This window comes from Taeniopygia guttata, chromosome 13 (assembly GCF_048771995.1).
Source record: "Taeniopygia guttata chromosome 13, bTaeGut7.mat, whole genome shotgun sequence".
In the NCBI taxonomy this organism is placed as follows: Eukaryota; Metazoa; Chordata; class Aves; order Passeriformes; family Estrildidae; genus Taeniopygia; species Taeniopygia guttata.
The window spans coordinates 17,557,961-17,581,053 of record NC_133038.1 but is presented as its reverse complement, the minus strand read 5'-3'; the positions used below and the strand labels follow the sequence as shown (position 1 = coordinate 17,581,053).

At 42.6% G+C, this 23,093-nt stretch overlaps 1 protein-coding gene across 17 annotated transcripts in view; it reads left to right on the top strand.

Annotated features, from left to right (window-relative positions):
• The first annotated feature begins 4,291 nt into the window (after positions 1-4,291).
• LOC115497090 (ran-binding protein 17) overlaps positions 4,292-23,093 on the top strand; it is an 82,218-nt gene continuing 63,416 nt past the window's right edge. For 4 of the 17 annotated variants that reach the window (XR_012058123.1, XR_012058124.1, XR_012058127.1 and 1 more), the window contains exons 1-6: positions 4,292-4,430; positions 6,703-6,792; positions 8,587-8,649; positions 9,097-9,199; positions 18,573-18,889; positions 21,997-23,088. Coding sequence is in view for 3 of the 17 variants with exons in the window: in XM_032750857.3 (XP_032606748.3) it covers positions 4,380-4,430; positions 8,587-8,649; positions 9,097-9,199; positions 11,255-11,313 (276 nt within the window). In the remaining 14 variants the exon portion in view is untranslated. Of the gene's footprint in view, positions 4,431-4,827; positions 5,101-6,702; positions 6,793-8,586; positions 8,650-9,096; positions 9,200-11,254; positions 11,946-18,572; positions 18,890-21,996; positions 23,089-23,093 lie in introns of those variants that run through there. The other 13 variants (XR_012058128.1, XR_012058130.1, XR_012058129.1 and 10 more) reach the window with 8 other exon arrangements.

Below are 23,093 nucleotides of genomic sequence, written 5' to 3'. Positions count from 1 at the left end.
GATGCAGAAGTTCCTTTGGGCAGGACCCTGACATAGGCTGGGGTATTTTCACAATCTAATATTATTACTTGCTGTGTTCAAGTTGTGTCAGCTATTAGTCTAGGAATCCATTAATTCTTTAGCTGGAGCAATTTTTCCCCTTAAAATAATCAGGATATAGCTGACAGAAATTTGCTATAGAAAGGCAATTGTCTGTGTTCCAGAGATTCAAATTATTCAAGTGATGGTTAAAGCGGGTGCCAGGGCTGCCCTGTGCAGCTGAACACAGTGTGGGCTCCCTGCCTGCCCTGTGGAACAGCTTTGTGCTCTCCCTTATGTCCTTGCCCAGCCATCACCTTGGGCAGAAAACCCAGGCCAGGGGGACAGACATTGCTGGCCAGGAACAAACACACTCCAGACAAGCTGGAAATTGGCTCATCCTGCAGGAAGCCAAGTGTTGCTGTAGCTCTCTCCACAGATAGCAACAGGCACAAATTTCCCAGGCATTGTCCAGGGGAAGGCTGTTGTCCTGGTTTAGGGCAAATTTGGGAGAAAAACCACTGGAAGGAGCCCCCAGAAAACAAACCCCCACGGCCCCTCCACCTGGTTTGGGAAGTATTTTCTCAGAGAGAAGTGGAAAAGAATCTGTTTATTTAACAAACAAAACACTCCCCGGCACCAGAAAATGAACAACACCAGATGACAAAAAAACTCTTTCACCACTCTGAAGAGATGACAAATCCAGAAAGTCTCTCCTGGGAGTGGTCGCCCAGGTCTGGGTGCTGGGAATTGCTCTGGGCACTGGGGATGGCTGCTGCAGATCACAAAATGCAGACTCTTGGTGTTCCTCAGTGTTTCCCAGGTCCCAGTCTGGAGCAGGTTGGAATAATATTCAGGAAAGGGAAAGGGGAAAAAAAACCAGTCCAGGGAAAAAAATTGGACTGCTTAGCTAAACTTACAAGCAAAAGCAAAGGCAAAAGCAGAAGCAGGAGCAAGAGCAAGCCAGCAAAGCAAAGCAAGCCAGCCAGCAACAGCCTCTTCTAGACAACAGATCATGGCAGGAGGTGAGCTGGCTGATAACAATACAAAACAAACCTTCACTTTCAGAGTCAGTTCTGAAAGCACAGAACATAATATCAAACATAGAGAAAACATGACTGGGGATACAAACACCATAACGTCACCCCAGGACATTCCACCCCTTATCACCATATCGTCAACATAATGTAAAAACTTAATCAAGTAGAAACTTCCATCTTTCACTTACTCATACACATTTCCTTCTATTTCACTTGCTCAAACTTTGACACACATTTCCTTCTGTCTCATGTCTGTGTGTTTTCATGCACAGACATTGGCAGTAACATCCAGCAAACAGTGATATTTGCACATGAGTTTCACCCCACAATCAGATCTCCCTGAGGTACACATTGTGTTGCTCCATCTCTCTGCATTATACACCATGTACAACCTGGTCCCTGAGCAAAGACAATCCCATGAATGGGTTTGTCTGTATTTGAGGCAGAATTAATCCACACTGATTTCCCTAACAAACCTCTGACATGTGCCACTGGGACTTTATCTCCATTTACTATATTCAGGGACTCAGACTAGGCAGGACCTGCTCGATTGGTGGAACCTCGTCTGTTAACTAACCAGGTGGCCTTTGCTAAATGTTGCTCCCAATTTTTGAAAGATCCCCCACCCAATGCTTTTAAGGTGGTTTTTAACAGTCCATTGTACCTCTCCACTTTGCCTGCAGCTGGTGCATGGTAGGGGATGTGGTACACCCACTCAATGCCATGTTCCCTAGCCCAGGTGTTGATAAGGCTGTTCTTGAAATGAGTCCCATTGTCTGACTCAATCCTCTCAGGGGTACCATGCCTCCAAAGGACCTGCTTTTCAAGGCCCAGGATGGTGTTACGGGCTGTAGCATGAGACACAGGGTAGCTTTCCAACCATCCAGTGGTGGCTTCTACCATTGTGAGCACGTAGCGCTTGCCTTGGCGTGTCTGGGGCAGTGTGATGTAGTCAATCTGCCAGGCCTCCCCATACTTGTACTTGGACCACCGCCCACCATACCACAGGGGCTTCACCCGCTTGGCCTGTTTGATGGTAGCGCATGTCTCACAGTCATGGATCACCTGAGAAATACTGTCCATGGTTAAATCCACCCCTCGGTCTCGTGCCCACTTGTAAGTGGCATCTCTACCCTGATGGCCTGAGGCATCCTGGGCCCATGGTGCTAGGAACAACCCCCACTTGTGTTCCAAATCAAGGTCTATCTTTGATACCCCTATCTTTGCAGCCTGATCTACCTGCTGATTGTTTTGCTGCTCTTCATTAGCTCTGCTTCTGGGGACATGGGCATCCACATGGCGAACCTTCACAGGTAGCTTCTCTACCCGGGTAGCGATATCTTTCCACTCTTCAGCAGCCCAAATTGGTTTTCCTCTACACTGCCAGTTAGCTTCTTTCCACCTCTCTAGCCACCCCCACAGAGCATTGGCTACCATCCATGAATCAGTGTAGAGGTAGAGCTTTGGCCACTTCTCCCTTTCTGCAATGTCTAGGGCCACTCAAACGGCTTGGAGTCCAACAAGCTGGCTTGATCCACCTTCTCCTTCAGTGGCCTCTGCACCCAGCATGTGGGACTCCATACAGCTGCTTTCTATTTCCAATTCATCCCTACGATGCGACAGGAACCGTCAGTGAAGAGAGCGTAACGTGTTTCCTCTGCTGGCAGTTGGTTGTATGGTGGAGCTTCTTCAGCCTGTGTCACTGGTTCTTCTTCATCTGTGACACCAAAACTTTCACCTTTGGGCCAATTTGTAATTACTTCCAAAATCCCAGGGCGATTCAGTTTACCAATATGAGCGCACTGCGTGATGAGAGCAATCCACTTTCCTCTCCGCTGGGGCCAACTGGGGGAATGATCCTTTCACTGACAGCCACCACTGGTTCCTTCCCCCACCACACCGCAGGGTGGGGTGACATTGCGCCCCGCAGCTCCCTACGGGCTTCCCAGCACATGCACAGGAAGGACCGGTGCCTTCAGCAGTTCCACTTTCATGGCCAGCAATTATTCCAACCAGGTCGCTCCTGCCCCTTTGCCTTCGCAGCACAAGAGGGACCATCGCTTCCTCCTCCTCCTCGTGTAGCGTGTGGATCGGCCCCGCTGCTGGGTCTCCCACTGCCTGCACCTGTTTTAATGATAAGATAGAAGTAGATATTCTACAGGTAAATCATCTTCCTGACCATTCTAAGTCAGCATCTGATTGAGGTTCTGTTTGACAACTAGCAGATTGCTAAGGGAACCTCTTGAGCTGTGTTTGTTCTCCTTCCTGCAAAGGGCCCTGCAGAGGACTACAAACACTGCCTTTTTTCTTTAAACAGAAAAAGCTTAATTGTTGCCACAGCTCTCTCCACTGAGAGCAACAGGCACAACTTTCCCAGGCATTGTTCTGGGGAAGGCGGTGAGAAGATCAGGGAAAGAATGAGAAACAATTCTTACCTTCACTTGCTGCACCTGTTGTTGTGAGCATGTGGAATGTGTTATAGAGATTTGTTTACCAAAGGGTGATTTCTTGATTGGCCACTGGTGATGGTGTTTGGATTCAATTGACCAATCTGGTCAAAGTTGTATTGGACTGTTGGCAAGGGTGATGGGTTTTTCTTAAGAGTATAGGATAGTATAATATAATAAAGCAATTTATCAGCCTTCTGCAATCATGGAGTCAGTGCTAATTATTACCCAGTGAGGACCCATGCTACGATGGCCCAGCTCTCACTCACACTTATGTACATATTCTATCCACAGACTCTGCTCTTGAACTATTTATTTACTAACCCCATTTCCATCATTTTCCTTCAGACAAACAATTAATGAAGGCTTTTTGTATAAAAGCACATGGTTCAGTGATTCAACTGTGATAGTTCATGTACAAAGAAACCACTCTTCCTATCCCATTAAATTGTCATAATAATTGCTTCTCAACCTTACTGCTGAAGATACAGCAGCAAATACAGCCAGTTCATGTTTTCCTTCCAGGTATAAAGCAATTCCCATTTCCAGAAACATTCTACCAGTGTGGGTCCCTTCTCTGGGGCTATCAGGCTTCACATGGGAATCTTTGCAATGTGGGCAATGAGGCCCACAGGGAAACACCAACTACTCAGCCCTTTATCGTCGCGAAGCTCCAGCCGCACTGGTCCGGGGGGAGCTGGCACCACCCGCGTCCCCACCGCCCCCGCATCGCCTCCGCCCGTGTCCGCCCCCGGTCCGCCCCGCCCGGCCCGCACACTGCGCACCCCCGGCCAGCCCCAGCTCTGCCGCTGCCCGCGCAGGGCCCGCCCGCTCGGAAGGATGCGCCGCTCGGAAGGATGCGCCGCTCGGAAGGATGCGCCGCTCGGAAGGATGCGCCGCTCGGAAGGATGCGTTGCGCGTTCAGGTGGGCGCCCGGCGGGTGTGTGCCGGGACCTGGGGCTGGTCGCTGGGGCGGGCCGGGCGGTGCGGGGCCGTCCGTGGGGACGGGCCAGAGCTCGGGGGGAGGAGGAAGGGCGGTGCTGAGGTCCGCAGTTCTGCGCTCAGGTGGGGCGGGGCAGGGGCCACGGGATGCGCTGGGCCGGCCGGGCAGAGGGGCCGAAGGTGTCCGGAGCCGCCCTGCCCAAGCAGCTGCGGCGGGACCGGGGCCAGCGGAGCCGAGCCGGCGGCCCCGGCTGTGCTGCGGGGGCGGGACACGCGTGGGGCCGGGACACGCGTGGGGCCGGGACCGACGGCGCTCCTGTGCTCCCACCGCCCTGCTCCCAGCGCTCTCCTCTCGGCTGGGACCGCGGCGGCTCCACGCCGCGGGGAAGCGGCCGCACCTGCTCCTCCGCGCTGCTGCTCCCTGAAGGCAGTGCTGGGCTCCTGCGCTACTTCTTCCCCGAAAACCAGAGGCTGCAGAATTTGTCCGAGATGAACATCAGCCCCTGAAACGGCCTCGAATGACTGGGAAAGGAAGCGGGGACGGGAAAGGACTTCGGGAGACACCCACTGATGTGTCCCGTGTTGGAATGTGCCCGGCATCCCTTGTGGCTTTGCTCCACTGATAGCAGCAAGGCTCTGGCAGCGTGAGAGAGGTCATTTTTGGCATTTATTTAAATACTTGAGTACAAGGCATGGCATGTAAAAGGACCACTAAGATTAAATTTTTTTTCCCTCAACTGTGGCAATTCAGGAGTTATGCCTGTGAAGTTGCTCTTGGGTAGAGCTGGTTGAACTTTCTTAATAGAGTGTTTTCAGTCAGCAAGTGTTGTGTAAAAGAAAGCATTTGTGGGAATTTTTCAGTGTCAGCAAAGCTTCGATTAGGAGCATCCCTGGTTTCCTGCCAGTTTGCTTGGCTCCATTGCTGCCTGCCTGGTGGGCTGCTGCAGAGCTGGGCCTCCAGCATTTCTGATTCTTGGTACTTTGACAGGCTGCTAGGAGAGATGCCTGGGGCTTCAGGGAGCTGGAGAGGGGGGACTAGAACTATCCACAGAATTTTGTTCACCTTATTCTTGAGTGTTATGAGAATATGACAAATGTGTATGTGGGAGAAAATAGTATCTAATGTTTTCCATTAGGATGCAAATCTGTTTCTTAGAAAAAGCTCCTGTTCCTTGTGATCAAAAATGCCACTTCTTGTTCAGGTCTATTTCTACTCCCAAATCAGTTAAAGCAGCCGGCATCTATCTAACTGCTGGACCATCTCTGTTGACACAATTGTTTTCTTAGGAATCACCTTTCTGCCGTTGATAAGGGTTTGAGCAAAGGAGGTGTCTGAAGCTAGTTAGAGCATAATTTCTACCACTGCAAAGTCCATTACCCAGTGGGAAGTGAAGACGGAATTGAGAGCATTCATAGGGTCTCTTGCCTGTGAAAACTTGAAAAGAGTTGGCTGTGAGACCTGCTGTTCCAGAGTGAAATAATCAGTGCCCACCGTATGGGACCAGAATGAATTATTACTGTTTTACCTGCCAGTGTTCTGTGAATTCAAAAACTGCTGTCATGTGTCCTAGAATAATGACTGTGTATGTAATGTACTTTACGTTGCTAAATGTTTAACTGTATTTAATGTTAATTATTTTACTAACCATAGGAATTCTTAAAAAAAAAATCCATGGCTTTAGTTTCTATTAGAACTGTTAAGCTCATATCCTTTATAGAAAACTCGCATTGCTAATCTTAAAATGCGTAATTACAGGAAATTACATTCTGAACTATGTAGCTTCTCAACCCAAACTGGTTCTTTTTGTCATCAAGCTCTTATTCATATCTTTTCTAAAATTACAAATTAGGATTGCGTAATGTGCTGAAAAATCAGCTCATCTTCAAAGACATTATTGCTGATGTAAAAAAAAAAAGTTTTGGCAGTAAGAAACAACTGTTCACTTCTGCCATTTTGTTAGGTTTTTTTGTTTGGACCTCTTAATTTATAGCTATGGGCATGTTATGTTCTTTGGTTTCAAACTGGGGCAGAAAAAGTGTGAAGTGCATTGCTTGAAACAGATTGTCCCATAGGGAAAGACCAGGGTGGGTTTGCTGCCTGTGTGAGGTTGTGGGGTTTGATGCCTCACAGAATTCATCGTGTTGTCACAGCTTTTTTTTGGTTTTCTTTTTCAGAGCACTCCTTCATAGTGTGGTTGTAAAATAGCAACCCTTGTTGTCAAGCCATTCTGTTTAATGCTTTCATTTTTCTTCAGCCCCTGTAGAAAGACATTTCTGATACATGTCTGTGTGAAGGTTAAGCCTTTCTCCACTTCTGATGAGATAAAGCAATGGGAAAATTTAAGGTATTTGGCAATTTACTTGCAGCATGATCCATTATGTGTGTATATGTTGGTGATCCTGCTAACTCATCAAGGAAGTATGAAGTTAACAGTTTTTGTTTTTTGCCAGTGAGATTCTCATTTGCTTTTCAGTCTTACTTTGTAATACTGTTCAAGTTAATGTACTTTTTGAATTACTTTGGGAATGTCTAATAAAAGATAAGTTGCAATAATCTGTTTATTAAAAACAAACTCAAGTACACTTCTCCACCATTTTGCAGTTATTTTTATGAATGTACTGTAATTGGAGTTTGCATTTATTATTAAAATTATTGCAGTGTGACTCTTCAGTGTGCAGCTCATTAAAAACAGTGATTTAAATACAAAGTATAGTACCGTAAGGTATTTCTTTAGTTAAATTAAGAATTTCTGCAAAAAACAAAATTAAACCATACATCTAGTGAATTAAATTTTATATAAAAACTGAAGAAATAATCCCTAAACAATACTAATATATGTAATAATTAGCATATGGTAGTTTCAAATACATATACATTAGCATTCCAGATTGAAGTTCATCCAGTGTGAATTTGAGTGTGATTTAATATTGGGAAAGGGATTAACAGCCTGGTCTGCAGTTCCTTTCCCAGCTCCCTTCATAATTCAGCACACAGTGTTTCATACCTAGTGAAGGAAATGGTACATTTTCCTTTTTTGCATGTTTGTGTGATCTAAGGAACATTCCAATGGACTCTTCACAGAATGTGAAATATAAAAGGCAGAAAGGGCAGCAATGTAACTTTTGACCCTAAACGGTCTCTCCTTACGTGCTTTGGTGCAAGTTGACAGTACAAAATACAGAACAGTGAAAAGTGAGGCCTCTTGGTAAATAGCCAGATTTTTAATTAGTTGGACTCTGGGTGATCTTCAGAGTTGTAAAAAGGAGTGTGATTGCAGCAAATGGCAGGAAAATATTGAAAAGTATGACTTGGCATTTTGGACACTAGGTGAGCTGAGGCTTCAAACTGCAGCTGTAAAAGTACATAGAGATCTTCCTTGGATTAAATGGCAAGACCTGATTGATTTAGAAGCAACTGGTTTTAGTTGTTTTAACAAGGAGCAGATTTAATTGTTCTATAAAAGTTTTGGCATAGCTGAATGAAGACAGTTAAATGTTGTTAATTAACTGCACAATTGTGCATTGTATCTGATTTTAAAACATTCCAAGGGTCTTAAGCCCTGATGATGAAATTGTATCCTCACATGGAATACTGAACAAACCCTGCATCGCTTTTTAGACAGAAGTTCTCAATGATGGAATGTATCATTCAGTTCAGACCAATGTTTTGTAAACTACTGTGGAGGGAAGAGAATTAATTTTTTGATAGGTAGCATGTATTTTTGAGAGTGCCCTCTGATCTTTTTCATCTGTGCACAGCTTAATTTTTTCTAATGGTTTGAATTTCATGCAGCTTGACTTTCAAGTGCTAGAATACTGAACCTCTGAGACCTCTGAGAAAAGTGTAGGAGTGAATTTCTAGACTCCAAGGAAGTTGCTTTCAGATGTATTTTTGTTATCAGACAATTCTTAAAATTTATGATGAGAGGGTTTTTTTCAGAGGTAATTACGGAATATAAAGGTCTATTAATGTTGATAGAATTTGTCATGAAAGCATTCCAAACATCTTAGGAAATAAGTATCAGCCAAACAATTCCTCTTCATTCTAGAAATGTTAAATACAATCTGATTCTAGTAATTCTGGAAAATGGTAACTGCAAAGCCTGATGTTTGAGCAATCCTGTATTTTTCCCCCATAGGGCATTGTGGACCATTGTCTAACAGGAATGGTTCTCTCAGAACTGACTCAGGAAATGGATCTGGTAAGCATGTTTTTTTCCTTCTGCAAGGGATGCTGGTAAAGCCTTTCATGATAAATATTTCTTAGCCATTAAGGGATTAAAACACATTTCTTCTCTGACAAAAATACATATAGACACAGGAAATTCAGTGCAGGGACTTATCCAGTACCGCACACATCAGTTCTCTCCTCACAGTCAGCAGAACTCATGAAGTAAAATGAACAATCAGTTGTATTTCTGCTTGTGAGTTTCTTTTGCCTGCATCTTAACCTAAGGAAGTGTTCAGACCTGTCCATCCAGAAAGGGGAGCGACCTTGAAGGAAAAAAATTAGGCAAGTCAGGAACCTGATGAGATCTGCATTTAATGCTGGGCCACAGTTTTCATTTCTCGTGTCAAATGATTAATCTGCCAAATATCCATTTAGTTTTAGCAAGGAAGGAACATTGTTCTGTCCTTACTTTTCGTAGGTTGATTATTCAAGACCTTCAGCAAAGCCTTGTAAAAGAGTTGCCTCATTTCGTGACACCTCTTTGAAGGACATACCGATGTTTGTGTGCTCTTTTGAAGGAGGTGAGGATTTTCATTATTGAACCTAAATTGCCCACCTAATTGCCCCTAATTTTTTCTGACTTGATGAATTCTGATCTTAAATGGATTATGTGGTACCCAATTAAGCTCCAGTGAACCAAAAAAGTTCAAAGACAGAAACTCCAGTCTTCTTTCTTCCACATTTCTCTTGCTGTCTCTCCATCTCTCTGCCATCTCTCTATGTCTTGCCATAAAATTTGGGCTATATAAATTCTGAGCTTGTCTCCTTTTTTTATGTTGTTTTTTTCTTTTATTTAATTGTATCTCAGTTTTGCTGGGCCCTACCATCTCACTATTTGCTAAAATAATTATTTTGTTGAACTAGGAGAAACCAAGAGGAAAGACAAATTCTTGTGGTAAGGCAGCAGTGTCAAATCAGGCCAAGCTGTTTTTTCTCCTTGAGCAGTTCCTTCGTCCTCTCTGTAACTTTTTGGGGTAATTAAGTCTGTAATCTCTCCAGAGCCTTGGCAGGAGGGGTGAAGGGCTTTCATTTGTGTGTTCCACAAGTGTAAACTTTATTACTTGTGAGTTCTGATTGCTGTTTTCTGTAGTATTACCTTTACTTTCATTATTTTGGTGAAAAAGTGCAGAGGAACTGCTGGTCAACAACTGGAAATTTAGCCTTTTTTTTAGACTAGAGCTTGGAATAGAAAAGGCTCTGGCTTCATAATTGTGCATACTAGAGTCTTCGTTTTGCAATGAGCTGGGGATTATTGTGAATGACCAATTTCTTGTAGCAAAAACTTTCTTAATCCTTGTGCATGTTTGATCCTATTCTTTTCCATCCGCTAGCTAACACGTGAAAAATGACATGCAACTTAGAAGTGGAGAAAAAGCTTTACATTTTCTCCTTTGTTTCTTTCCTTCCTAATTTACCCTGGAGTTCTGTGGTGTTAGCTATCTTCCACTATTTTTTTATTAAAAGTGAAAGGTTTTAATATACAGATGAAGTAGCTGCTGACTTCTAAACCAGTGGCTGTATATATCAGACCTGACAAAAAGTGAGAAATAATTTTTTTAATTGCCAGGGAATTTGGATTTCAAGGAATAGATAGCAGAAGAACTAGTGAGATTAAGTAAAGGAATATTCCTTTTAAAAAATTAATTAAATTTTCTTGGCTGACACAGACTGAAATTGATTCTTTGAACTCAATCCTGATAATATGGAAATATTTACCAGGCAAGGATTTAGGGCAGAAAAATCATTGTTTCAGATTTTTCTGTTTTAGGACAGACAGAAGTGGAGGGATGGGGGAGTGAGGGTGATACTGCATTTTATGGTCCGTATGTAAATTTGTTTCTAAGTACGAGAGCTTCAGTGTCCAGGGAACGCAAAATGCTCTTCTGTACCTACAGTTTGAGACTCCTGTTTCTCAGACTTCTGTTACTTTCAGTATGAAAGGGATGCTCCAAGACAAAAAAGCCAAAGCACTTTAACAAATTCACCATGGTATAACACACATCTGAGGAAATTTCAAATGACAAAGTAATTAGAAAAACATTGTGTTGATGCTTATGTTTAACCATGGACAATTATCATAATTAGCATCTAAATAAAATGAAATCTTGTCGCTGATATTGGAGACAGGCATGTGACAAGAGCGCCAAGAGCGCACTGAGCTCAGGCGCCCGGGGTTCATTGGTGGGCGCTCCCTTTTAGAGGGGCTTTCGATTTCCCACACTCATGCACTTGATGGTTGGGGTCTTAGCTGCACCCAGCTCGCTGGCCAAGGGAATGGGTGCATTAATGGTTCAAAGGCTTTGGCCAGGGTCCCCTGCTTGAGTTTGAATCCAGCCTATCATCGTCTCACCTGGGCACTTGTTCACTTCTGTTCCCTAAAGAGCTGGGCTGGTCCGGTCCGTGTCTGCTGGGGCCAAACTATCTATGCAGCTTACAGACCAGCTGCAGCTGTCACAAAATCTTAGAAGAACTTTAAAGTTGGGTAAACAAAAATAGTTGATGGGTTCCTAAAGAGATTGGCTGTGGCAATATATTTTAATTTCAAAATTCTTCCTGAAAATGTTTGTGTCATAAAGTTTTCCAGATAGTTTCTTTGATGGATGCTCAGTTACCCAGTATAAAAATGAAGAAGTAAAACTGGCAGTTCTGTGGTTCTTGGATCAGAGTGTGAAAGCGCAGCTTCAGCACAGCTGAAAGGTAAATACTTGTTGTAAACCACAACATTTGAACTCTAACAGTCTGTGCAGAAACGAACCTGCCAATATATGTTACCCATAAAAGCTCTTGAGCTCAGCTGAGGGAAAATGACTGGATGGAGAGAGAGGGAACCACTTATTGTTCATCTAATCAGTCTTCTGTCACAATCCGCTAGTACAAGCAGGGTTCATGATGGTTCATTTTACCAATCTCGGAGTGCAAAAGGCATGCAGCAAAGGGGACTTTCAGTTATTTTGTGAAGGGACCAGAAAACTACTACAGGGAGATATAGACTTAATTTACACAAACAGACAGCTTTTGCTGTGTCTTCCTTCGCTTCCCTGTGTGGGTGAAGAGACCGAAGCTGCTTGGGAGGTACTCCTTGAGTATAAATTTCTGGTTGTCTTTTTGCTATGCTCAGCAGTCAAAATTCATACACACAACAAAAACAAAACAGTCACGCCCTTTGCACTAGGAGATCCTTTGTGAATTTCTGAAAACAGAGCCTTGAAATGAGTGTGGGTGCTTTTTCACCTAGGTGTGTGCAGTTTGGGGGAAATTTGAGTCACCCCCTGTCACCCTTGCGCCAAGAATGACACAAGAACAGATGAGGATGCAGCATAAAAAGGAAGAAAAGAAGGCCTTTATGGAAAGGAAACTTTGGCTTAAATAGACCAATACAATACATTCTATTTGATTGGTTCATTAATAAAAACATCTTTCTCACACACTGTCCCTGAGAGGAACAGAAAAGCAAGGTGAAAAAGCACCACCAGCAGATTGTTTAGACTAACAAGTTATCACATTCCTACAAGTCCCTAAAAATTCTCACAAGCCACTGTGAGAAAAGATTGCTGTTTCTCTCTCCCTGACCAGGCTGGCATCCACAACCCCCCTGGCTTTCTAGACACCGTTCACTCTTTTGGAGTGGCGGGCTAGGTGCAGCTGGAGTGAAACTTCCTTCCCCTGTTACAGACTACACAGAATCTGCACTCCTTCTGTCTAGCAGAAATCTCTGTCTGTCATGCCAATTTAATGTCATGATCCGCTAGTATAAGCGGGGTCGTGATGGTTCGTTTTACTGATCTCAGAGTGCAAAAGACACACAGCAAAGGCAACTTACAGTTTAATCACAGCAGTGCACTTTTATTGAGTGCCAGCAACAACAATTATGCAACAGAGGAAAGAGAGAGATATAAAGAAAACAAAGTAAAGGAGAGAGAGATAAGGGGGGTGGGGAGTACAGCTACCAATGGAGAGATGAAATCCTTGTGGTCCAGCCAATAGATTCATCTTCATTCTCTGGGAAATCGCCAAAGTTACCTCAGAAAGTTCCTTTATTTTATAGTCTTTCTCTAAAGCAAGTGGCATCTGGTCAAGAGGTGGGGAAATCCATAGGCTATTGTGATGAGGCCTGTTGCTCCGTGAAGCAGTTGTACGCGTACAGATCCTGTACAGCTGCTCCTTGCCAGGCCCTGATCGCAGCAGTGTACCATGGTGGCACAACAAGCACACCTGCAAACAATCACTTGGCAAGCATCCACCTCAACCAGGCCAGAACTTCAGTAAGGGTCTGCAGGGTCTTAGTCTATGTCCTTGCAATGAGCATGAGGCAAATGAGGGAAATTTCAGACCATCTCTTACAGCTTCCTACCATGTATGCTTTGGAGTATTGGCATGCAAGGAGTTAATATTTTAGTAGCAATGTTCATTAAACAATTTTAGGTTACTTTGCATTTCAATTTTTATTTCAAACATTTAGCTGGGTTCTGCTATATTGTGTTATATTTCACAGCTGGGTACACAAGATTTATTCTTTTAATAGTTCTGTTCTTTTGACAGTTATTCATTTATGTGGTTTCCACTGTATTTCTCACATTACTTGGCTTTTCTGCATTTTAAATACAGAGAAGGAAAAGTAAGATGCATTTTTGAAGAAGCAGCAGTTAATTCACCTTAACTGTAGGGGACAGTCATAATGTAGATGTTATAAAGAGAATGTCAGTAAGATTAGATCAATTGATCTTGAGAAAGAATTCTGTTGGAGCCTCAAGCAAATCTTTAGCAAGAATTGTGACAGTGACTGAGGTTTGGCTTCACTTGTGTAGCACAACTTCCTTGCTTTCTGTCAAGGAAGGTCCCAATCTCCAGAATATTTTTACCTCTTCAGGTTTGAAATGTGCTTCAACTTTCTCACTTACTATTAAAAACAAAGTTTTGTACTATACTGAATTACTTTTCCATTAAAGCAATGTGTTCCTTTCAGTTGTCAAAGCTGACTTGTTCTTTTAAAAGGTGGACTTCTCTAATGCTAAGGAACAGGAGGTACCCCATAAAATTGTAGTAGTGCTCCAGGTATTTTCGTGAGCAAAATTCCTACTGATAGCACTTCAAAGGCTCTACAGTAGTTGTCATTCTGATCTGTAATTTCTCTTTATAATAATATTCTTTTATTTGTTCCTAAATAATTTTATTATACCATTGTAATTACTATCTTCTCTTTATCCGATGTTGAGGGTTTCTGTTTCATCTGTTATCCTGACTGATGGTGGTGTAACTGCCTGAAGAGGCCCCATCACTGTACAATGTGTTCTGAGGGGTTGGGTAGGAGATTGTATCCCAAGCTTTTTATATGCATCCTTAGTGAGAGCTGGAGGAAGTGTTTGTGTGTGTATGGAGCAGCAGGCAAAAATGGACAGTGCATTATTTATATTTAAGCACCTAGAGCTTTGTTATCAGCAGGAAAAATGTCCAAGCTGACCCTTTGCCAGCTCAGCAGTGTGCTGTGAGTGACCACAAGCCTGGCTGTGCCCTGCACTGTGTAGGGAGGGTGAAATAGTTAATTACTGAGGAAAATGCTGGCTAATGTTTCCAACTGATTTATTGTTGAACACTTGGAACAGAAAGAAATAAACTGTACTATAAGGATGGGTTAAAACACTGTAGGGTAAATTTAAGAAAACAGTTTTTTGTTGATTCATTGTCTCTCTTTTTTCCCCCACCCCATCAGTGGACGTGAATCAAACTGGTGATAAATCATATTTCATACACTGCTTTTGCCCCTGGCATGTGCTCCTATGGAACCAGGCTGGGACAGAAGTTCTTCAAGGGTCTCCAGGTGTGTGACCATTCAAAGGATGTTCCTGAATTCCAGCCCCACTCTTGACCCCTAAAGTTCATTGCAAATGCAGTTTCAAAGTTATTTATTTTTCAGTGGTTTGATTACATTATTTACCAGTATCCTTTAGTTCACAGTCAATTTTTTTTTTTTGTTCTATCAGGCATGGTACAGGAGGCCTTAATCTGCATGGGTAGATTCCCGTGGTCTGGAGCACAGTATTTGCCAGCTTGTGTAACAAATGCTGTGTGTGATGGCAACTCATCTCCCTGTTTTGGTACTTTTGTAAACATTTACAATCAGGCAGGCTGAGTGCACTCTGCAGCTCAGAGGCAGCAGAAGGCAGCACTGGGTGCTGCCATGCCGGTGCTGCTGTAGCAGCTCGGAGAGCAGCAGATGGCACGCTGCCCCCACGGCTGTAAATCCTCACATACGGGTCCTGCTGGCAGCTCTCTGCAAACTGGCAAGAAACAGGCTCACACTTGGAAGCAGAAAATTCAGGCATACATCAAATGACTAAGTTAATACACATGTATATAAATCTTCAGGATTGCTTGGATTGCTTTATTTACAGAATGGATAATGGAAATTTTGCATGCTTCAGCCATGTTGTAATGATTTTCTTTGCTCGTATGCTTCCATACCGACAAACAGAAAATGGTTAGACAATGGTGAAGAGTCTAATGGAAATGTAGAACAAGTCTTCTATATAAATATACAAATGTTGTTCAATAATGAACTCATATTCTTAAGCATGTGCATATAATAAAAGCAAACTCATTACAGGAAAAGAGAAGTGGCTAGGTAAATTAATGCATTCTTATTAACCAGCCCGCTGGGGCTTATTGTCTGGGGAAGGAGAGCAAAACCTTGGAGATTTCTTCCATGATGCTGTGATACACTTTTAGTGCCATAACTATTTCAATACAAAAATGATTCATTAAGATTGACTGGCTTTAGAATAGACAGACCTTTGAGTGAATATATATATATTATATTTCTGTTGAATACTGGACTGGACTCTCTGGTACTGTACAGGACTGTTAATACTGCTCTATCTATTATCTATCCGTACATATTTTGTTTTATTGCTGGCATGACTTAATTTTCACAGTGTCACTGCTTTGTGGTGTATTGCTGTTTTGGATGCTGGCAGGGTAGGAGGAAGAAAGTTGTCTGGAAAAGTAGTGCTGCTAAGCAGACATTTGTCCTCAGAGAGGGAAAAAGCAAAAGGAAGAGTTTGTAGCCTTCCCTGGAGCAGTTCAATGCGCAGCTATTCCCAGTTCCCCTCAGACAGGCCTATGGGGTGGGCAGGGTTTGGCTGGGACTGCCCCTAACTGTCCATAAGATATTGCTGAGGGTCAATAAAAGTGGTAAGTCTTGCCCATTAATGTATCAAAGGAAATGCAACTGAGTGAAGGTAGTAGTTACTGAAATGTCTTCAATTCACGTAGAATCATGAACTTGAAACAAGCTTAAGGTGCCTTCATACTCGGGAATTCTGACTCTTGTAACAGTTCAGTTTCCACATGTACACTGTTACAGTGACTGTAAAAAAAAGAGATTGCGTTGGGTGAAGATTTTTCCCACAAAATTGCATTAGGAGTTATTTGGGAAGTGAAAAATAGTTCTAGTTCTTGGAAATGATAGGCATAGAGGCAGAAAGTTCTTTTTATTGTTAATTCCTTTGCATTTTGTTTTTCTGGGCGAATGCTTTTAGTCGTTGAATATTTTGTGATTGAAAGCAGAATGATTAGTGAGCAGTGCAGCGAGGAAGGAGCAGGCGAGGAGCTGCTGCGGCTGCCCGGTGGCGGTGGCGGTGCCGGTGGCGGTGGCGGTGGCGGTGGCGGTGCCGGTGGCGGTGGCGGTGCCGGTGGCGGTGGCGGTGGCGGTGCCGGTGGCGGTGCCGGTGGCGGTGCCGGTGGCGGTGCCAGTGGCGGTGCCGGTGGCGGTGGCGGTGCCGGTGGCGGTGGCGGTGCCGGTGGCGGTGCCGGTGCGGGTGGCGGTGCCGGTGCCGGTGCCGGTGCCGGTGCCGGTGGCGGTGGCGGTGGCGGTGCCGGTGGCGGTGCCGGTGGCGGTGCCGGTGGCGGTGCCAGTGGCGGTGCCGGTGGCGGTGGCGGTGCCGGTGGCGGTGGCGGTGGCGGTGCCGGTGGCGGTGCCGGTGGCGGTGGCGGTGCCGGTGGCGGTGCCGGTGGCGGTGCGGGTGGCGGTGCCGGTGCCGGTCCCGGTGCCGGTCCCGCCGGGCCCAGCGCGCGGCGCTGTCGGACCGGAGCTCGGCGGGCCGGGCCGCAGCCCCGCCGGGTGTCCGCGTGTGCGAGGAAGCGTTTGTTTGTCTGTTTGTTTTCCATTCAAACGCACCTAGGCGGGCTCTTTACTGTGAAGCTGTTCCCTGCTCGGATCTTTCTCAGCCAGCGGTAGCCCTGAATGTGTTCCGAGAAGTCCTGGCGTGGTTAATCCGTTCCGGGTACTGCAGCTTAAGGGAACCCTCTGGAAGTGAAGATCCCTGGCAAAGGGGTGTTTCAGCAAGACGTGATTTTATTTTGCCCCAGCTTTAAATAGCAGCGATGGGGAGCCAAGGTGGGAGAGCAGGAGTGAAAATCCTGGCTGCAGGGTTTCTGGGGAACAGCCTCACGTACACAAGGAGAGATACAGTCACTCACCTGGCACCGGAGGGGTCTCGGTCACACCGTCTGGGAAGCTGGGCTGTTAGACTGGGCAGATCTGTGCCATCACAAAAAAGTGTCTCAAGGGTTTAGAATTTAGACTACAGTGCATTTAGAGGGGAGGGGGAAAAAAAAAGCTTTCTTGCTAGGTTGTGTTTGCAGCAGCTGAAAGCCAGACATGTAAAGTCAGGTGTCACCTAAGCACTGAACACAGGCTTGTCCTCTCATCTGGAAGGGGCATTCTCTTGACTTGTTATTTTGAGATTTCTTCAGTATGTGTATATCTCTTTGATTACATTGCCTGCAGACACAAAGCATGACCTAGCAAAAAAGAGAAATACACTTACTGTGTAGTGTGTGACCACTCTTCCTCTGTGCAATACGAGAGCAGAGATCTGCAGCAGTCCCACTGCCTTCAGTGGGATCATTGCGAGTGGAGGGGTTGAGCTGTGAGTGGCTCAGCAAAAGCTCTGGGCCCTGGCATCTCCATGATTAATGATATCTTAACCCTTATGGATGATTATCCTTTCCTGGCTGTAAAATACATACACTGTTTTATTTCATTACCACGAGGTGAAGATCCAACACTGACAGGTGCTGGGAATTAGCAGGCAGTTTTGAAATTGTTCTGTGCACTAGAAATTAGATCTCATTTTAATTCAGCTTTTCCAAACTAGTAAATGAGGTTAATGCCATACATATTCAGCTGATATGGATGAAGAAATTGATATAAAGTAGATCAACATAGCTACAGGGCTACTTTAATTTATACGTAAAGAGGCAGTGATAAATGAAAGTAATGTAGTAGTGGTCACTAAACTCCTCAGCCATCAGGGATTCAATAGTGTTAGCTGCTCATTAAAGACATGGTTGGGGTTACCTCAAATAGAAATTTGAAAAGAAATAGCCAACTAACCCTTAATTATCAAAACATAGAAAATACTAATTATGGCTTAATTAGCTTTTCTTTTAATGTACTGAAATTGTTACTTTTTGTGTAGCACAAATGGATAGTTATATCAACAATAAATAGGTTGTTTTAATAACTTTCTTTTACCTCTGGGAAAACCACACTCCAATTTTAATATGCAATAATGCTTCTCTCTAGCCTGTAGGAGATGAAAATTATTAAGTAGCTCTATTTTTTGAAGATCTTACAGCAGCTTTGGGAAGAATTATTTCACTATGCATCAATTATTTTTAATTGAACTGAATATAATTCAGATTGCATGAAATGCCTCTCATTTAAGTTTAACTTTTAGAGTTTGTTAAGGAAATATTACAGTGAGAATTGGATACAACTTATTTCTGTGGCATATTCTAGGAAGAATAAAAAACGGTTATTTCAGAAGAAAAATATTGTCACTGGTATTTTTCCGTTCATTGGACAAATTTCATTTTTGGTCTGTTTCATAGATCCCACTCTGTTCTCGTCCAATCTCCCTGCAATTTACCCAGGAAAAGAAAGTTGGGATTGGCTTTGGTGGGCCTGGGATCCTCTGGTGTTGATGGAAAGCTCCAGCACCTCTTGCACAATTCCTCTCCTCGTGAGGCACCCAGAGCCTTCCCCTGTGGGTGTGTGGAGGAAGGAACAGCCCAGCACAACTGCCTGTGGTTTATCAGACACAGCAGGTTTGTGCTTTTCCAGCTACAGGATGGCAGGGAAGCACTGAGTAGTGCCCACCATGAAAAATCCAAATTCACTGAACAGCCCATGCTGAATTAAATAGAAGGTAAGTGTTAGTAATACAGAAGTCAAAATAAGTAATTCTTAGTAACAAAACCTTGGCAAACTTTAAATCATAATGTCTGTCCTTTAACTACTTCTGGAAATTTCTTTATTGAATTGCTCCATTACCTGGAAATTCTGTACAGCAAACATACTGTCAGGACATAGAGACAAACACTCAGAACTTCGTGGAATCATAAACACTGGGTTCTTCATTAGGTTGAGTTGTTAAGTGTTCTTCATTTTACATGTCCTCAATTCCATCATTTTTTATGTGGTTGTTTTATGTGTGAATTGATGCTTTTCTTCATGGACTGTACAGCACATTCCCTTCTGCCTTTGCTTGGGGAATTTTTATCCTGTTTTCTCTTTTCTCCAATTTTACATGATATAGTCCTGCCTTCCTCCTTCTATTTCAATGATGTTTAAAACATTCAAGTCCTTAAAACCTCCTTTTCTTTTTTTCGCCCCTGAATTGCAGTGTATTTGCTGTTCTGTCACTTACACCTTTGTCTCTCTCACTCGTTACCTTTGGACTCCTTGCTCATGACAACTAAACCTGCATGATTCATTACAGAGATATTCTTTATTCATATGTTTGCAATTAAAGCACTGGTTTAAGTGCCACTCTATTTTATTTTAGAATTTTATAACATGAATCAGGCAATACTAACAATAAATAATAAACACAGTTCAGTTCTTCACTTGACTGTTGCTGAGCATTATTTTGTAGCTGCTAATAAAGGCACATTATCATGTTCAGGGATTGCAATTATCACTGAAATGTGTATGTCCATTAACTGCAACATTAGGCTGAGGGTATAATTACTGTCTAGAGCCAATATCTGTGTGAAGTTACGTCTATGATGCTATTAAGCTATAAGCAATATTTTAAAAATAATACTTAAACATTTCAGAATTGATTCCATCGCTTGCCGACTTAAAATCTAATCTTATTTCAACTCCAAATTATTGATGATTTAAGTGTTTGGCAAATAAACTATTGAGTTATTTAGATGTGAGTATAATTTGTGATGTGAGAGAGAATACTGTTTTTCTAATAGCAAGTGCCCAGCATGAACTGAGCTGGTGGCAGGAGGAGAGAGAAGCTGTGGTGACAACAAAATGCTGATAAAATAGTGGTACAGTGTGTCACAAAATGCTGCAAACAGGTTGAATTTTACTCAGAGTTACTTTTCAGACAATTTAGTACAGCAATTTAACAACATAGAATCCTGCTGCATGCTTAAAGGACAAGAAGGAAAATACTTTCCTAATAATATCAAAAGTGTGTTTTGAAGAGGAATGAGGTTGAGTTTGTTCATTGATTTGCTTTCAGAAAATTCTAGTGTTTCTGCTGGCAGAACATTAAACTGCCTGTGAAATAAGGTGGATAGTTCATTTGCAAAACTAATCTAAGTCACGAGTCACTAATTCCACATGTGGAGATGTTTGCATCTGTAACGAAGTGAACTTTTGATATATTTTGATTTATATATAAAATACGCATAGTAGTAACTGAATTTTAAGTGCTTGTGTAGATTAATATTTTGTTGTATTTCCTTGGCATGTGAGTGATTGCCACCCCTTTGGTTAATTTCGTTACCTGAATCAGGAATGGATAGTTTGGGAATGCTGTTTAGCAGTAAAAGTTAAAAGAATCAGTCTTTCAGCATTTTACATCTTATTTTAAATGCAAGTGCATTTCAGATTTTTGTAGGACAGAGGAACTATTGCATTGCTTAATGATGTTTTTCTGGTACAGATAGACCCTAATAGAACTCCTGTTTCTGCTTTACAGCAGTTGTTTTGGATTCAGCTTTCACATGTGTCTGCTTTGTGGCTTTCCAGCCTCTGCTCTGTCTTTGATGGCTAGACTTGGTTGTTCTGACACTGTTTATGTTTGCTGCCCACATCACTAAATATGACTTTCTATTTATAAAATTGTTTGCATTTTTATGTTGATTATGCTCTTTGTTTCAAAATTCACATATTTCACTTCAAGCAGATTCTCTTCTCTGGGTAACCTCTAACTGCTGGACTGTTTCACTTGTGCTGCATTTTCCAAAACCAGCTTAGCAAGAAGGAATAAGTAGCAAATAAGGCATCTTGGGAAAAAAAAAACAACCCCAGCAGCCCAGGCTAACTTGACTTACTCATCTAAAATATACTGGTTTCGTTGCTGTACATTGGTCTTGTATCTTTATTATTAAAGAACCTTAATGAATTAATTTAACAGGCCTTGCAGTAAGTAAATTAACCACCAGAGTTCAGAGCAGAGTGAATAATTTTTTAATATTAGACAGCAACAATTTTTATGATTCAAGTTAATTATTAAATTGCTTATTGCATATTTGTGTAATTCAAAGATAAAAATCATGCAAAGAACAATCCAGTAAAATCCCAGGAGGTTAGAAAATTCTTGTTGATACTGAGTGAGTTATCTACCTGCGTCCTGGGTTTGTGGTGTGCACTGTCCAGCACTGCTGAAAGGGTGGTTGTGTGATTTTACCTGATCAGTTGTTAACCTTTCCTTCAAAATTACTAATGAATTGAATTTAGTTACCAGCAATTAGTGTATTACAAAAACAGTCTTCTGGATGATCTTCTAGATTTTCCTTTAGAACAATGTTGTCAGTTTAGATTTATAAAGGGGAATATGTTTTTGTCTGGCAGCATTCTTAAACAGGAATTGTTCCACAGCACTAACTTCGGTTCATTAATTTTTTTTTTTTTCCCTGAGAAAATACTTGCTACCTAAGTAGCAATCTTCCCAGGTAGCTTCATGCACTGATGATTTCTATTCTTACATGTGAAACAAAAGTGAAATTGAGTAGATAAAGTGCAAACTTCCACCCTTTGTGACCTCAAGGTCAGTTGGTTTTTACCTTACAAAAAAGTGAGTGTTAAACACAGCATGGAAACTGTCCATCAGTTGGGGCTTTTTGGTATAGTTGCAAGTTTTGGGTTAATCCAGAATTGCAAAGGAGATGCAGTTCCTCCTTTTAGCTTTTACTCTCATATCAATACTCCTGTTTTTTTAAATTAAATAGGATTGGTCATTTTGTATTCCTATTATGGTCTATTAATTGTTTTTTTCATGCTTTTTAGGGTTATTTACAAGTAACTGTGTGGAAAGAGCAGTGTTCAAGTGTTCATGGAGCAGCATGTACAGAAACCTTTGTGGCTTTTGTTAAGCTGTTGTCACCTGACCAGCAATGCATCGCTTCCACTCCAGAGGAGAGAGTCAGTGGAGCCGAGCTCCTAAGGACTCTTTTCTTCAGAGCAGCAGTCATGTCCAGTACATAGGATGAGAAACCTTTTAGGATTTGAGGTAGAAATGAGGCTTCAGTTACTTCCTCTGTTTTGCAGTGCCTTTGATCTGGAAACTTTCCAGATGCATAAAGTAATCAGATTTCTCAATCAAATTAATTTTTTTTTAAATTTGGTCTACCCTTGCCTTCACATGACTTATGTACACACTGTCTGGGAGTGTCAGATGGAGAAAACATCCACATCACTGTGAAATGCTTCATGGTGAATAAAGAGAAGAAACTCCTCTAAGGCAGATAAGATGTCACACTTACTTCCTCCCTTTTCCACCTGTGTGACAATAACTGTACCAGGAAAGGTCTGCACAGAAATCTGTGCAGAAACTGCATTTGCTCAGTTAAGGACAGAGCCTCCAGTAAGCACTTCTGGTTTTATTTGGGTGGCAGTTCGTGGCTCATCTGAACATTTTGATAATACTTGCACTCTGATTTCTTTTTTTTCCCCCTTTTCTTCTAGATATTTGAACCATTTGTACTTTTCATCCCATTTTATAGTACCATGAGGAAAAGCTGTAAGACATTTCCAAATATCAAGTTTAACTAAGAAACTACTTTAAAAATAATAAAATACAAAGGCTACTTTTGCTTATGTGATTGACTCTGGTGTTGAGAAGCCAAAGAGCACACAGGTATGGTGTTAGAGGGTACCAGATGGTGTTTCTTCTCCAGGAAAAGGAAAATGCCTCTTTATTGTTTCCCCTTTTTTTGTGTTGCATGAGAAATGAGCATCTTTCTATGAGATCATGTGGCAAACCAACCTACCTTGGGTTATTCTTCTCCTCAGGGAATATTTGGCTTGTCACCTGCAGTTCTAGGAGCCTTCATAAAGACCCAGGTGAGAGATCAGCGCTGTCAGGATCTTTCCATCCAGGTAAG